This window comes from Phyllobates terribilis, unplaced genomic scaffold (assembly GCF_046119375.1).
Source record: "Phyllobates terribilis strain yellow unplaced genomic scaffold, ASM4611937v1 Scaffold_8__6_contigs__length_399053987, whole genome shotgun sequence".
NCBI lineage: Eukaryota > Metazoa > Chordata > Amphibia > Anura > Dendrobatidae > Phyllobates > Phyllobates terribilis.
Window position 1 is genome coordinate 81,702,316 of NW_027362768.1, and position 17,829 is coordinate 81,720,144.

At 43.6% G+C, this 17,829-nt stretch overlaps 1 protein-coding gene across 1 annotated transcript in view; it reads right to left on the minus strand.

Moving 5' to 3' along the window:
• LOC141156738 (putative ferric-chelate reductase 1) overlaps window positions 1-17,829 on the minus strand; it is an 83,757-nt gene that overhangs the window by 43,097 nt on the left and 22,831 nt on the right. The window contains exons 8-9 of the mRNA XM_073643066.1: window positions 6,876-7,023; window positions 2,447-2,557 (exon numbers count right to left, since the gene is read on the minus strand). Of these exons, the coding sequence (XP_073499167.1) occupies window positions 2,447-2,557; window positions 6,876-7,023 (259 nt within the window). The remainder of the gene's footprint in view (window positions 1-2,446; window positions 2,558-6,875; window positions 7,024-17,829) is intronic.

Sequence of the window (17,829 nt, forward strand, 5' to 3'; positions counted from 1 at the left end):
AGCTCAGTGCAGGGGCAGAGCAGGAGACCCTGTGTTTTCTGAGGGTGTCTACTATGTGAGACGTTGGATGGGGAGTCTGAGGATAATTGTGAGGACTGAACTGTAACAATACTCTCTCTCTACAAGCTTTCCTGTGGGGGTTGTAAACCCCTGGACCTGGTGAAGCTGTGTACCTGCTTAAGAACAAGTGCTGAGCTGGGGAGAGCTGTGTGGCTCTTTGAAGTTTTGTGGAAGTCCATGCTGAGTGGACTAGAGACTTTGTGCTGAACGAGCCAAGTGTCGAGTGAGAGGGAACGAGATTGAGGATATCATCTCTGTGACGGAGCGTGTGGTCGGTGGTCTGGAAAACAGCGAGTGACTGCGAGAGGAGAGACGGGTCCGGTGCCATTCACATTGAGAGGATACTGACAAGCCTGGTGAAGAGTTCTAAAGCCCCCGGCGTGTGGGCTCGGCATCGGCCGACAAGACAAGGAACCTTTGCTGTTTTTGTAAACGTTGCTTTTTATTTGGCACCAAAGTTTTCCGGGACTAGCTGCAGCCACCGCGATTCACAGGCCTGTGATAGACCACATCTGAGGTTAACGGTAACGTAACTGTAAGATACCCGGGTATTCCTATACTAGGGGTATAGGAGCAATTGGTATAGTTTAATGCATTGTTATTGTTAATAGTGGTAGGATTGTACTCCGTGTGCCATCTCAGGGGTCCCTCTAGAACACCCTCACTAGATTGACACAGTGTTTAGGTAAAATTGTTCCAGATCTTTAGAATAATTCACATAAGCTGGAAACCTTGAGATTGGCACATTGATTTCAGCTTTTGCTGATTGTGTGTATTTAGTAGAGACAGTGTCCCAGGTAGAACCTGAGACTGATTCATGCAATACTGAATTTTAGTCTAATCCCTGTTTTAGTAAAGAAAGTGTTGTTTATTTCTGTCTCTGTCTCAGTTTGTGACTCACTGGATCTCTCTCGGACCTCCGGTCATTACACGCTCAATATATATATATTTCTATGTTACTGCACTGTACCTATTATGAACACTCCTTTTGCTAGCATAGTTGTGTTATCCATGTAGTTGTGCAATAAATGTAGTCATTTACATTCATGTGCTAACTCTATACTCTCTAGTCTATGGGGTACTGGTCCCCCTTGTGGAATGGTTTGATACTACAGGCTAATGGTGTCTATTCTCTACTGTTTTCCCTATTTTAATTGATTTTATCTTGTTTGTTCAATAAAATTGATTGTAATTCTATTTGGATATTCTATTTGGATGGCTCTAGCTTCTGTTTTTCTGTAGGTTTATATTGCTTTGTGGAAGTGCCATTATGACTATATGGGCCTGTTGTAGGTATATCTAATACTTGATATATGATTGATGTACAGCTACTATCTCCGCGCCACCCAGAGCTAAATCTCTGGTACTATTCTGCTGCGCAGTCGCTGTGGAATTAGAGTCAAGCATGGAATTAAGTCTGTCCCTGTGAGATGAGGAACTCCACTCCTACAACCCCGTAGGGGTAAGGTTTTCCCAGGAGGCAGGGGATAGCTGAGAATGGATCATGTCCCTGGCTATAGAGTTATGTGGCACTGAGCTGTAAAGTGTTTTTGCGGAGTGAGTGGGGTGGCAGGTTTCTTTTTATATTAGTGTCATAAATGTGCTATACTAAATAACTAACCTCGTACACGGCCACAGTTAGAATATTTATACATTCCAGGTAGGGGCAGACATACCATTGACAAAAGTGCTCATCTACTATAACTGCCGACCACTGGGTGGCGCTCATAGCAGATCGGCTATGACAACCACAGACGTCTTCTGCAGACTCTGGGTTGTCAAGCCAACCCATCGGCGACCCACAATCATGTGACGGATCAGTTATCATGTGCCGGGAAAGATGCAGGCTCATCACCGGAGCCTGCATCAAAGGGATGGAGAAGACCTTGGACATACCTTTAAGTCCAAGGTCGTTAAGGGGTTAAGGGGATTTGTTAATTTTCTGTCTGCAGAAGAATCCCACTCTCCAGCCTCAGACTTTGTGCATGCCAAGGAACTCCAGAAAATTAACAGTTCCAACCAGCAGCATGGTCACCCTGCTGGGGCTGTCTTTGCGCTCTCTTATGTTGCTAGCAGAGGCAGCTTTGCCATAGAAGCCTTGGAGGAGCGCAGGGGGACTGAAGCTGGCCGAATCCACTGCAGAAGTGGCCGGTAACCGAGGGAACGAGCAGTATACTACAGAATTAAAAATCCTTCTGCTCTTGAGAACCATGAGATTTTTGATAATAGGTAAAGTGCACAGTTTATCGCTCTATGAGCATTTTGCAATTTGATCTATTTAATAAGATGAGACAAGCCCTCTTAATATCCGCTTCTTATCTAGATATAAATATGACTTGAGGAAAGGAATGACATTTGATAATTAAATCAATAGATAAATGCTCACCATGACCAAGCACTAATGGACTTCTTCCACTCTGTGTGCTAGTTGTCACAAAACTTGACAGGTCAACTTTACTGCTAGATATTAACGTCTTTGTATGTTGCTGGATTTGTCCTGTGCAGAATACATTACATTTATAAACATTTATACCATTTATTACATACATTGCATTGAAGAATGTATCAGCTATATTTTTTTAAGTTAATGCACTAATTAAAACCAGATACTGAATGGAGACAGACATCCCGTATGAGCTGCTGATCTGCGAATTAGCAGGACAGTAGAGATTGCCATACAGCAGTCTCGTGTACATAGGAAGCTGGTGTTTGGGAGAATTTTGTGTGCATTGTATGTGCAGGGGGAAGTGTAGAAGTGCTACTCCCATCATCTATGGTGGATCTTATGTTTTGTGCCTCCAAATTTATAACAGAGGTGGCACCTTTCATTGTAATCCTGCCTGTAATAATAAGATGGCTACTGAAAAATGATTTATTACAAAAATTATCAGACTATTTTGAAGCTCATTGGCCAGTGTGAAAATGTAAAAGATTTCAGGATTTTGTGCAAAACATTTAAAATGAAAAAAAAAAAGTTATTTTTTAAAAAACAATAACAACATCATGTCATTTTCCGAAGACGCATACTCTTTGAAGCCTATAAATTTTGGATCTAAACTCAAAACTACTTTAGTTTTCTTTACTGCTGAGGAGTCCAGCATATGCGTCTAAAATTAGGAAAGATGAACTTTAATGTGGGCAGTGCTTCCTTTCCACGGTCACTTCATGGTTTACAATGGGTAGCACTGTGGGTGTAAATGGGACCATGATATTGATCAAGATTACGTACAGTTACCGTATATTCCGGCGTATAAGACGACCTGGTGTATAAGACGACCCCCCTACTTTCCTGTTAAAATATAGAGTTTAGGATATATTCACCGTATAAGACTACCCCTTTTCCAACGCATACCAAACACCGGTAAAAATTTTAAAAAAACAGATTTGAATTTAACATTGTCCTTTTTTAATTTAAATTCTTATGACATGCAGGTATATAGCAGGAAAACTGTCACTCATAAACATATTAAAATAGGGGGGACCCCACGTCATTTTTTGGGGGGGTCCCCCATTCTAATAGCTAGTAAAGGCTAGGTATTCAGCTGGGGGCTGATATTAGTAGCCTGGGAAGCTCCGTGGGTATTACCCTCTTCCCAGACTTCAAACATCTGCCCCAGCCGTCTGCTTAACCTCCGCTAGAGACTATAATGATGGTGGATCCCACGCCAATTTTCTTTTTAAAAAATCCTTTATTTTAACACTAAATGACAATTGAGGGGTTAATAAAGATGCAGTCCCTAAATTATTAATTTTGTAATTAATTTTTCCCAAAAATGTTGACGTGGGGCTTCGCCATATTTTTGTGTCCAGCCAGGTACAGCAGGCAGGAACGGGCTGCCCCCAACCACCAGCTGCCTATTTGTACCTGGGAATATAGGGAAGCCCTTTTTTTTTTTAATTATTTCATGAAATAATTAAAAAAAAAATACGTGGGGCTTCGCCCTATTTTTGTGTCCAGCCAGGTACAACTAGGCAGCTGGGGACTGGAATCTGCAGCGCAGGGAAGCCCAAGCTTTCTGGGCCCCACCCGCTGCAAATTGCAGTCCGCAGCCACCCCGGAAAATGGCGCGTTCATAGAAGCGCCATCTTCTGGCGCTGTACCCAACTCATCCAGGGCCCTGGTGCGGTGGCTCACTGGGTAATAAAGGGGTTAAGGCCAGCTTGGCATTATCAGCTGGCCCTAAGCCCGAAATTCATGGGGTCACGCCAATATTAGACATGACCACCATGAATTTCTAGTAAAGTAATTAAAAAAAACACAACACCCAGAATAAAGTCCTTTAATTGAAATAAAGACACAATTTTTTAATGTTCTAAATTAAACCATACTTACCATCACGCCCATTCCAGCTGAAGCCAACGATCTCCTGCAATAAAAGTAAAATAATAAAGCAACCTCATCCTTACCTCTCCATGGTTCCCAGGACCGGTCCAGCTCTGCTACATTCACATGACAGGCTGCACCGCAGCAGAACGCTGCCGTTCAACTTGCCATGCGGCAGACACTGAGAAGCGCAGGCATGCTTGTGCTCCTCAGTGTCTGACTGTGACGGCATCCAGATGAGCCGAGATCATGTCCAATGAACTCGGCTCACCTCATGCACGTCACTGACAGCGTGGGAAAATTCTCCTGCTCCCCGCATGCGCAGTAGAAGTTTCCCACGCTGTCAGTGACGGACGTGCATGAGGTGAGCTGAGTTCATTGTCGGCTCATCTGGATGCCGTCACAGCCAGACACTGAGGAGCGCAAGCATGCTTGCGCTTCTCAGTGTCTGCGGGATGACAGGCTGGATGGCAGCGTTCTGCTGCGGTCCAGCCTGTCATCTCGATGTAGCAGAGCTGAAGCTGTCGTGGGAACCATGGAAAGGTAAGGATGAGGTTGCTTTATTATTTTACTTTTATTGCAGGAGATCGTTGGCTTCAGCTGGAATGGGCGTGATGGTAAGTATGGTTTAATTTAGAACAATAAAGGATTGTGTCTTTATTTCAATTAAAGGACTTTATTCTGGGTGTTTGTGTTTTTTTTAACTTTGACTATGGGGTTAGTAATGGGGGTGTCTTATAGACGCCTCTCCATTACTAACCTGGGCTTGATGTCAGCTGGCATTATAAGCTGACATCAACCCCAGCCTTATTACCCCACTGCCACCGCTACAGGGCAGTGGGAAGAGCGAGGCTAAGTGCCAGATTTGGCGCATCCTATGGATGCGCCATTTCTGGGGCGGCTGACGGCTGGTGTTTCTAGCCTGGGAGGGGGCCAATATTCATGGCACCCTTCCTGGGCTATTAATATCAGCCTCCAGCTGTCTGCCTAGCCTTTGCTAGCTATTAAAATAGGGGGGACCCCACGTCATTTTTTTGGGATCCCCCATTTTAATAGCTAGTAAAGGCTAGGTATTCAGCTGGGGGCTGATATTAGTAGCCTGGGAAGCTCCGTGGGTATTACCCCCTTCCCAGGCTTCAAACATTTGCCCCAGCTGTCTGCTTAACCTCCGCTAGAGACTAAAATTAAGGGGAACCCCACGCCAATTTTTTTTTTAATAAATCCGTTATTTTAACACTAGATGACAAGTACAGTAACCAGCACTGTCACTGTACTTCATATATATGTGACTGACATGTTTCTATCTATCTAATCTATGTGTGAAGCTCTATTCTGTCTGTTATAAATTGTCGGGTACAGATGCTAAATTGCCGGCCGGCTTTTTTAAAGAGACGGTGCATGAAAACACTATTATTTGTTTTAATAAATCCTTTACACTAAATGACAAGTACAGTAAGCAATACTGTCACTGTACTTCATATATATGTGACTGACATGTTTCTATCTATCTAATCTATGTGTGAAGCTCTATTCTTTCTATTCTAAATTGTCGGGTGCCGGTGTATGCCGCTGCTGAATTGCCGGCTTTTCATATATTGTCACAGAAGCGATGCAAACTTCCCAGCTCCGGACACAGCGCAGCGCTTCTGTGACAAGTGAAAGCTGTCGGCACAGAAGCCCTGCGCTGTGTCCGGAGCTGGGAATACGCAGCGATGTGTCCGTTTCAGCACAGAAGCGCTGACCGTCTGGACCTACCGCCACCGTATTTTAACTCCCTCCACCTTATATTAACTCCGAGATGGCAGGGATACGGCCACGGCAGCTTATTAACACCCCCAGAGTATCCCCGCATGTCAATTTCTGAAAGTTCAAAAGCATTACCGGCGTATAAGACGACCCCAGACTAGACAGAAGATTTTTCAGTCTTCAAAACTCGTCTTATACGCCGGAATATACGGTATATGTGTTCACCCTGAAGGATCATTCACATGACTGTGATTTTCCGCAGGTTGAGTGATTCGTGCAAAATCACGGAGACGTGCAATTTTGATCCAAGTTTTGGATCAAAATCGTCAATGCAATTCTAAAATGTCCCACCACACTCGAATGTCATCCATTTGAGGTCCAATTTTCACAGACTGCTAGATAGGAAAAGAATAGATTTTTTTTTTAATATTACAAGAGACACTCGGACCAACCTGTGATGACACTTGGATGAAACTCTGACTGATGGTTTTCTCGTATGTGAAAAAAAAGTATATCTGAATGAGCGCTAGGGCTATATTATATAGGGAACAAATAATGCAGCACAGAGCGCCCCTAGACTAAGGCCAGGTCTCAATATTATACAGTATAAACTGAATATGCTGATGCACTTGATCATCTGGTTGGGATTTTCTCCAAATATCTAGATCTGAACACTATACTGAATCCAAATAGATTACAGAGAATATTCAGTTCTTCACTCAGAGTAAGCAGTGTCTTTACTCACCATCTGCATTTGATGGACCACTGACCAGGAAGACATAGTAAGTAGGATTATTGGTTGATCGCAGTGATAGAGAGATGCTGCCTTTTGTAATAAAGGAACATTTTAATACGCCTGCAATATAGGAAGACACTATTGATCCGGCTGTGCTCTGCAACAAAATAAAAATGTCATTTTAGTTCAAAGACAGTCAGTGTTAACCTGTTAACCGAGACTTCACTTCTGCAAGTCTGAAACGGTTTACAAGCGCAGATTTCTGACCAGTCAGAGCAGTGTTACTGATGATGACAGAGGTCATTTACACCAACAGATAATTTGTTAGGATATTTACAATGCTAATCTTTCTCATCTCATCAGTCTCCTGTAGGATGAGATAGATTTCACATCATTTAGCCATTTGCACTCATCAGTCTAAATTGATATTGGTCTAACTGGACACAAACTAATCACATACCTGTATGTGCAAATACACTCAAAGGGCTCATGCACACGACCGATTATGTCATACGAGTGCTATCCATTATTATTATTATTGGTTATCCATGTTTTTTTACAGATAGCACTTGTACCCTTGGTAGTCTATGGGGCTGTGCACATGATCGATTTTTTCCCTTGACTGAGCGGTCCAAAGAAAAAATCGGTGACATGTCCGATTTAGATCCGAGTGTTGAATCAAACTCAGTAATGCAAGTCTATAGGTCTGTAAAAAAAATTGTACCGCACTCAGGTGACATCTGAGTGCGGTACGATTTTCATGCACTAACATAATGAAGAAGGTGGAGAAATGGGAGAAACTTATTTTTTCTCTCCATCTCTGAGACAAACGTATCCCAGTCTGATCAGAGACTGATCAACATAGGACCGTTTTTCTCGAATGGTGAGAAATCAGTCGTGTGACCCTACCATAAGGGCTATGCACTGTTAGCAGTGCGGACACAAACAGAAGAGGGCCCGTGTGTGATAACAGCAAATGGGACCCTTTATGTATCTGTGACTAAGGCCACGTTCACACGTTTAGTATTTGGTCAGTATTTTACCTCAGTATTTGTAAGCCAATGCCAGCAGTGGGTGATAAATACAGAAGTGGTGACGTGTTTCTATTATACTTTTCCTCTGATTGTTCTTCTTCTGGTTTTGGCTTATAAATACTGAGGTAAAATACTGACCAAATACTGAACGTGTGAATGTGGCCTAAAGCTGCTTACTGCTTTGGAGGTGTAAGCGGCCCCCCTAACACCTTGGGCTCCTGTGTGGACAGGTTGCACCAATGGCATGTCCAACCCAGACTGTTAGGCTATGTTCACACATGGAGCGTTTGCAGTGTTTTTGTTTTTTTTTGCTGTGTTTTTTTTTCTGCAGAAAAGAAGCTGTGTTTTACAGTAAGAGCAAAAGCAATGAGCTTTCAGTAATCTCATGCACACACAGCTTTTTTTTTCTGACTGAATTTGAGCACTGCAGCATTTTTGAAAATCTGCCGCATGTCAATTCTTCATTGTTTTTGTAGGGTTTTGTTCACCCATAAGAAGCAAAGAGAAAGTACAAAAATGTTGCATTAAAATAAATAAAATTAACTTTATTAACATTGTATGGAAGACAAATCATAGATGTAATCTGCACCAAAAAAAACAAGGCAAAACCACAGCAAATAGCTGCGTTTAAAGGGAACCTGTCCCCAGAAATAACGCTATTAGGCCAGTTTCACACGTCCGGATATTTCTGGGAACCAGAGATATCCGTGTCCCGTGTGTCCGAGTGTGTCACACATATGGCAACCGTGTGCCGCCCGTGTGTAGCATCAGGATCACACGTACCGGCACCTGGGAATCAGTTTACAGTTAACGCTGTTCCCAAGTGCCAGGTGCTGGACACTGCCCTCATCATGGTTCCCTGCCGATGCTGCAATCAGCACCAGCAGGGACAATGATGAGGGTAGTAGTGTCTGCTCCCGCTGTGTCCCCACCTGTGAAATTATTTTATTCTTATTTTCACATCAATATTTGTAAGCCAAAACCAGGAGTGGGTGATAAATACAGAAGTGGTGACGTGTTTCTATTATACTTTTCCTCCGATTGTTCCTCACCTGGTTTTGGCTTACAAATACTGATGTAAAATACTGACCAAATTTTGAACGTGTGAACGTGGCCTTATGATGACAATGTAGCAGTAAAAATCAGATACTAGATGGTTGATCCTCTTTTGATTATTTTTTTTTTTGTGCACCCATCTCTAAAGTATGGAAGAGACTAATGCATGCTGCAATTTTTTTCATGTGAACATTCAGTCCATGTAAAAAACGGTGATATGAATTGAATAACATTGTTTCGAGTGCTGTCAGTTTTTTCCATAGGCAACACTTGAACCAAAAATACGTTCACATGGACAAATGTATAAATCACACATGTGCTATCTGATTGTAATCACACAGACAGCACACTGATCCATGTTATTCAATAGCTTGGTTCAGATGAACGATTTTCTTCTTGGTCCGACTGTGAGAAAAAAAATCGCAACATGCACTACTGTCTTCCAAGTCTCGGTGAGACTCAATTCAATTCTATGGGTGCGTAAAAAAAAGAAAACTGGATCCCACATGGAACATCTGAATGGCATCCGATTTTTATGGATACATTTCTATTATAAACCTAGGAAACTGTATATGATCATGTACATTTTTAATGAAGTTGTGTGAAAATGGACAGCACTCAGAAAATCGGATGTAAATTAGAAAAAATCATACTTAGATCCAGATAAAACTGTTCTTTCACAGTTTTGTTGCAAATATTGTCACGGGTGTGTCAGATGTGACAAACAGTCGCCCTGCAGTTGGTTGCAGGAGATCTCTTTGTTTGGCATTATAGACAACTAATTAGATCTGTCTCACTCTAGGACCCAGCGGCTGCCTCCCTCCAGCTAATTGACACCCAGGCCTGGGTGTTTAAATACTTCCTGTTTGCTTTCGGGAGGTGCCGGTGATATTTACAGGACCCCTTATGAAGGCTTGGAGCTGTTGCAGTCTGCTTACTTCCTCACTGTATAATCTTTCTGTCCCTGAGAGACAAGCCATAAAGGATTTTATTGCGGAAAGTCTGGTGAAGGGACACATCAGGCCCTCATTTTCACTCATGGCGGCAGGGTTCTTCTTCGTGAAGAAAAAAGATGGCGGTCTACATCCCTGTTTAGATTTTCGGGAATTAAATCTAATCACCATCCAAGATCCATACCCTCTTCCTCTGATTCCAGATTTGTTCAGCCAGGTTGTGGGATCTAAGGTATTCTCCAAGTTTGATTTAAGGAGAGCTACAATCTGGTTAGAATCAGAGAAGGGGACGAATGGAAAACAGAGTTCAATACCCTTGAAGGGCATTTCGAGAGTCTGCTTATGTTTTTTGGTTTGACCAATGCACCTGCGGTGTTCCAGCATTTCATAAATGATATCTTCCATCATTTAGTGGGGAGGTTTGTGGTGGTCTATCTGGACGATATTTTGGTTTACTCACCTGATTTTGAGACACATCGGGGCATGTTAAACAGGTACTCCAGATACTAAGGTATAATAAACTTTATGCCAAACTAGAAAAATGTGTTTTCGCAGTTCAGGAGGTACAGTTTTTGGGGTACTTGTTGTTATCTTCAGATTTTCGGATGGATCCGGAGAAGATCCGTGCAGTCCTTGATTGGGACCATCCCGAGAACCTGAAGGCTCTACGTTTTCTGGGCTTTTCTAATTTCTACCGGAAATTCATCCAAAATTACTCAGTTTTCGTGAAACCCCTTACTGACATGACTAGGAAGGAGTCTGATTTTTCCAAATGGTAGGATGCCTCCCTCCAGGCTTTTTCTTCCTTGAAGAATTGAGATGTTTATAAATGAGATCATGAAGCTTCACTGGGTTCCCTCCGATTTGGTTTCAGATCGGGGTACCCAGTTTGTTTCCAAGTTCTGGAAAGCATTCTGTTCTCAACTGGGGGTGCAGCTGTCATTTTCTTCTGCCTTCCACCCTTAGTCGAATGGACAGACTGAGCGTGTCAATCAGAATTTGGAGACCTACCTCAGGTGTTTTGTCTCTGAAAATCAGGAGGATTGGGCATCCTACTTACCGCTGGCAGAATTTGCCATTAATAATCATCGTCAAGAATCCACTGGAAGGTGACGGTTCTTTGGTGCATACGGTTACCACCCACACATTTATCCATGGATTTTATTTCTGACCTACTGGTTTCTGCAGGTGGTTTTGCCAAGACACTTGCTCATTCACACTTGTTATCCTGAGAAACCTGGTCCTGAGTGTCCAGAGGCCACTCGTAGAGGAGAGGGTACTGTCACGGGTATGTTAGATGTGACAGTCACCCTGCAGTTGGCTAAAGGAGATCTCTTCATTTGGTATTACAGATACCTTCTTAGATCTGTCTCACTCTAGGACCCAGTGGCTACCTCCCTCTGACTAATTGAGACCCAAGCCTGGGTGTTTAAATACTTTGTGTTTGCTTTAGGGAGGTGCCGGTGATATTCACATGACCCCTTGTGAAGGCTTGGAGCTGTTGCAGTCTGCTTACTTGCAGCTGAACTATGTGAACAAGGGCTACAGGATTTTGTTAGGCACAACAATCCAAATAGCCTACTAATGATTTATTTAAAAATCAAAAAGGCTTGAGTGCTTAATAGAGATGAGCGTTGTTCGACTCGAACTGTTCGCCAATCTAAAATTCGAGCTGTTTTGGGCGGTGTTCGAGCCGTTCGGCGAACACGAACGATTTGAGAAAAATTCGGCTGTTCGAGGTTATGTTTGATAACTGTTCGTGCACCAAAATCATAACTGGATTTTTTCTCAGTAATGATGAAAATTAATGTTAATACGCAGTTTGAGTGTACAGCGGGGTGGGGGGAGGGGCAGGGGATGGATCTCTGCAGGAATAATGAAGATCTCCATTTTTTTTTCTCTTTCCCGCATTTACAGTGGGGAGGTGCAATCTGTCAGCCTATCAGCAGCGCACACACGGAGCGAAGTGCTTTTTTTCACACAAGCAAGGGCATGTGTCATTGGCAGTGTATGTCACATGTCCTTGCCCTATAAGACCAAGCCATTTTCCCCGTCGCCACCATTTTCTCACTGCTGCAGCTGCGTGTTAGACGGCACCGCTGTTGCTGTGTGCACTATACCTTGTTAATTTCAAGCCAATTTTCGCAAAAATCTACAGATAGCTTTGGAGTAGGGAATAGTTGTGATTGCAGTCCTTTTAAGGACTAGGTTACAGCATTTCCTACGACTTTTATCAGGCAGGTCTGTGCTCTTAAATAGATAGATTGTGGGAGTAAAGACTAATTGTAATTGCAGTCCTTTTCAGGACTAGGTTACATCAGTTCCTATCAGTTTTTGCCAGGCAGGTCTGTGCCAGTGCTGTGCAAGTTTTTTTCACAGCATTTGGCTGAATCTAGCAAAGCTAATCCTTTTTGGCCTATTGCAGAGTGTGTTAGTCAGTGGAGTAGCCTATTTGTGTTGCAAGATATACCACCTGTGTATAGAATACCAATTTTTTTTACTGCACCTGGTGAAGTAAAATCTTTTGGGCATAGCATCATTCTATTAGTCCATCTATACTGACCTCCATCAGGTTGCAAATTGAATATAATTTTTTTCTGCATCTAGCTCTGAAAAAATATTTGGGCTTCTAGCAGTGTGTGGGACTTGTTCTATTAGTCCATCTATACTGACCTCCATCAGGTTGCAAACTGAATATAATTTTTTTCTGCATCTAGCTCTGAAAAAATATTTGGGCTTCTAGCAGTGTGTGGGACTTGTTCTATTAGTCCATCTATACTGACCTCCATCAGGTTGCAAACTGAATATAATTTTTTTCTGCATCTAGCTCTGAAAAAATATTTGGCCTTCTAGCAGTGTGTGGGACTTGTTCTATTAGTCCATCTATACTGACCTCCATCACGCTGCAAATTCAAAATAATTTTTTGTCTGCATCTAGCTCTGAAAAAATATTTGGCCTTCTAGCAGTGTGTGGGACTTGTTCTATTAGTCCATCTATACTGACCTCCATCAGGTTGCAAATTCAAAATAATTTTTTGTCTGCATCTAGCTCTGAAAAAATATTTGGCCTTTCTAGCAGTGTGTGGGACTTTCTCTATTAGTCCATCTATACTGACCTCCATCAGGTTGCAAATTCAAAATAATTTTTTGTCTGCATCTAGCTCTGAAAAAATATTTGGCCTTCTAGCACTGTGTGGGACTTTCTCTATTAGTCCATCTATACTGACCTCCATCAGGCTGCAAATTAAAAATAATTTTTATCTGCATCTACCTCTGAAAAAATATTTGGCCTTCTAGCTGTGTGTGGGACTTGTTCTATTAGTCCATCTATACTGACCTCCATCAGGTTGCAAACTGAATATAATTTTTTTCTGCATCTAGCTCTGAAAAAATATTTGGCCTTCTAGCAGTGTGTGGGACTTTCTCTATTAGTCCATCTATACTGACCTCCATCAGGTTGCAAATTAAAAATAATTTATATCTGCATCTAGCTCTGAAAAAATATTTGGCCTTCTAGCAGTGTGTGGGACTTTCTCTATTAGTCCATCTATACTGCCCTCCATCAGGTTGCAAATGAAAAATAATTTTTTGTCTGCATCTAGCTCTGAAAAAATATTTGGCCTTCTAGCAGTGTGTGGGACTTTCTCTATTAGTCCATCTATACTGACCTCCATCAGGTTGCAAACTGAATATATTTTTTTTCTGCATCTACCTCTGAAAAAATATTGGGCTTCTAGCTGTGTGTGGGACTTGTTCTATTAATCCATCTATACAGACCTCCATCAGGTTGCAAACTGAATATAATTTTTTTCTGCATCTACCTCTGAAAAAATATTTGGGCTTCTAGCTGTGTGTGGGACTTGTTCTATTAATCCATCTATACAGACCTCCATCAGGTTGCAAACTGAATATATTTTTTTTCTGCATCTACCTCTGAAAAAATATTTGGGCTTCTAGCTGTGTGTGGGACTTGTTCTATTAGTCCATCTATACTGACCTCCATCAGGTTGCAAACTGAATATAATTTTTTTCTGCATCTAGCTCTGAAAAAATATTTGGCCTTCTAGCAGTGTGTGGGACTTTCTCTATTAGTCCATCTATACTGACCTCCATCAGGTTGCAAATTAAAAATAATTTTTATCTGCATCTAGCTCTGAAAAAATATTTGGCCTTCTAGCAGTGTGTGGGACTTTCTCTATTAGTCCATCTATACTGACCTCCATCAGGTTGCAAATTAAAAATAATTTTTTGTCTGCATCTAGCTCTGAAAAAATATTTGGCCTTCTAGCAGTGTGTGGGACTGTGTCTATTAGTCCATCTATACTGACCTCCATCAGGTTGCAAACTGAATATATTTTTTTTCTGCATCTACCTCTGAAAAAATATTTGGGCTTCTAGCTGTGTGTAGGACTTGTTTTATTAGTCCATCTATACTGACCTCCATCAGGTTGCAAACTGAATACAATTTTTTTCTGCATCTACCTCTGAAAAAATATTTGGGCTTCTAGCTGTGTGTAGGACTTGTTTTATTAGTCCATCTATACTGACCTCCATCAGGTTGCAAACTGAATACAATTTTTTTCTGCATCTACCTCTGAAAAAATATTTGGGCTTCTAGCTGTGTGTGGGACTTGTTCTATTAGTCCATCTATACTGACCTCCATCAGGTTGCAAATTGAATATAATTTTTTTCTGCATCTAACCCAGCCAATAGTTTTGGCCTAATACCACAGTTTGGCCACTCAGCTCTGCTCGGTTCCCATCCATTGTTTTTTTGTGCAAACAACTCCAGAGTTGTGAATTAGTTAACCACCAAAATGAGTGGAAAAAGGCCTGCTGCTGGTGGAAAGGGGAATAGGCGTGTTGGGAAGGGGAAAAAAGGTTGTGTCCGTGGGGTAGGTGTTAAAGCAACAGTAACATCTGCAGAAGAAAGACCATCTTCCAGCCAAACTAAAATGTCTACTTCTTTTAGCGGACAATGTGATAAGATCCCTTTCTTACGGCCACGCCAATCGCTACAAATTCCAGATGAGGCACAAAAACAGCAGGTGCTTCAATGGATATCAAGTGCTCCTTTAAGTGGGCTCTCCTCCACATCAACTTCAACATCACAAATACTCCAGTCCTCAAAGGTGTCACCCCAATCGCACTTGCTTCCTCACAGCTCCCAAATCTCCAGCTGCCCGTCTGAGTATGAGGTAGAACAGATGGTTGAGTCTGCAGAGCTGTTTACTCATACTATAGCCTGGGAATCAGAGGTCGACTCCAGCGCTTCTGTGAATCCAGACGAGGAAATGATCTGCACTGATGCCCAGAATCTTTATGAGTCGGATCCAGGACCAGACGCAGAAGGTTCTGACCATAATGTAGACCCTCATTCCCAAACTGTAACTCCTGTTGGTGGAGACAATGAGGAAGACGATGATGAGACTCAAATACCTGATTGGAGCGACAACTTTAGTTTTTTGTCAGGGCAGGAACAGGTTGGCTCTGAGGATGACGGGTGTGATAACGCACAGGGTGATGATGATGAGGTTGGAGATCCCACTTACTGTCAACCCACAGTCAGCCAAGAGATGAGGTCAGCAGAGGAGGTGGAGGAAGATGCTAGTGACGACGAGGTCAGGTTGCGCCTTCCTGGACAGAGACGTAGTACTGGAAGCACGTCAACAACTGCATCCTCAAACACAACTCTGCCTCTCACCACAAGTCGTGGTGGCTCTTCAGGTCGCATGGGTGCTAAGCCTTGCATAGCCTGGGCATTTTTTCAGATCGATAAAGATGACCCAACTCGTGTTATCTGTAACATTTGTCAGCAAAAGCTAAGTAGAGGCCAAAAAATACATAGTTTGAGTACTTCATGCATGAACCGGCACATGGACATGAAGCATAAGTTGCAGTGGGAAGCTCAGTGTGCTAGAATGCGGCCTAGCCGGCCGGGCCAACCACCGTATGCCATATCTTGTGCATCCGCGGCCTCTTCATCCTCTGTGACTGGGGGGACAGCAGTCACACCTGTTTTGGGGCGCAGACCTGCCACCTCTTTACCCGCAACAGCCAGCGTGATTGGCAGGTCATCATTTTCTTTGGAGGTGGTAACACCAGCTGGTGTTGAGCGCTGTCCGACATCGATAGCACCACCTTTGGATCAAGGCAACCTAACATGTCCGCCTGCATCTTCCTCACAGACCGGCAGTTTGCCGGGGACACCCTTATCAACCCCGTCTAAGCACAATAGCCAGCCCTCGGTCCCTCAGATGTGGACAAGTAAAAGACCATTTCCTCCTAGCCATGAGAAAGCTAAGAAGTTGAATTTCACCATCTGCAAGCTGTTGGCTACAGAAATGCTGCCTTTCCGCCTGGTGGACACAGAGGATTTTCGAGACCTTATGTCCGTCGCAGTGCCCCAGTACCAGATGCCCAGTCGGCACTACTTCTCAAAGAAAGGTGTGCCTGCGCTCCACCAGCATGTCGCACACAACATCACCGCTTCTTTGAGAAACTCTGTGTGTGACAGGGTGCATTTCACCACAGACACTTGGACGAGTAGGCATGGACAGGGGCGTTACATGTCGCTGACTTGGCACTGGGTAACTATGGTGACAGCAGGACAAGGGGCTGCTGTCCAAGTCTTGCCGTCCCCACGAGTTGTGCGTCAATCCTCTTTATGTCAAAGTTCCTCCACTGCTTCTGCCTCCTCAACCTCCTCTCGGTCTTCCACCTGCACCCAAAGCCTGTCTGGTCATGCCACAAGCTTTCTAACTGTGCAGAAGGGATCCTGCACACCTCCTTACTATGCTGGCAGTAGGGCTCAACGTCATCAGGTGGTTTATACTTTGAAATATCTGGGAAATGTGAGGTCACACAGCTGAGGAGTTGTGGTCAGCTCTGGAGAACCAATTTCATGAATGGTTGTCTCCACTGGACCTGAAACCAGGGAAGGCCGTGTGCGACAATGCTGCAAACCTGGGTGCGGCCCTTCGCCGGGGCAATGTCACACACGTGCCTTGTATGGCTCACCTGTTGAACCTGGTTGTCCAGCAATTTTTAGCCCACTATCCCAGACTAGATGGCCTTCTGCAGAGGGCACGGTCGCTGTGTGCTCACTTCCGCCGTTCGCATCCCACAGCTCAGCGACTTACATCTCTACAGAAGTCGTTGGGCCTGCCACTTCACCGGCTAAAATGCGATGTGCCTACCCGGTGGAATTCAACTCTGCACATGTTGCAGCGACTGTGGCAGCACCGACAAGCCCTGGTGCAATACGTTCTGACGTATAGCCTGGGCCAACGAGATCCAGAGGTGGGGCAAATCACGCTGGAGGAGTGGTCTCAGATCAGGGACCTATGCACCCTTCTGCAAAGTTTTGAAATGGCGACGAAGATGTTTAGTGCTGACGATGCCATTATCAGCATGACTATTCCAGTGATTTACATGCTGGAGCACATGTTAAACAGAATTCGGAGTCAGGTGGTGGCACAAGAGGAGGTGGAGGAAGTAGAGGAGGAGGAGTTGTATGCGGAAGGGCTAATATCTGCAAGGTCCAGACGGTCGGCAGCACCAAGGCGGCAGGCATGTGAGGGTGGGGGAAATTGTTTTACCAGGGCGCATGGTAGCAGCCAAACTAGTGAGGAAGGTGCAGGAGCCCAGGAAGAAGTGGAGGACGAACTGATGGAAGACTCATCAGATGAGGGAGACCTTGATCACATTTCTGTTGTGCGAGGTTGGGGGGAGAGGACAGAGGAAGGAAGCATGATTGTTACCTCGCCACCAACACAACAGGGTCTTGGTGCTCCTGTATGCGCAACACACATGAGTGCCTTCTTGCTGCACTACCTGCAACATGACCCTCGAATTGTGAGAATTAGAAATAATCCTGACTACTGGGTTGCCACACTGTTAGATCCCCGGTACAAAAGT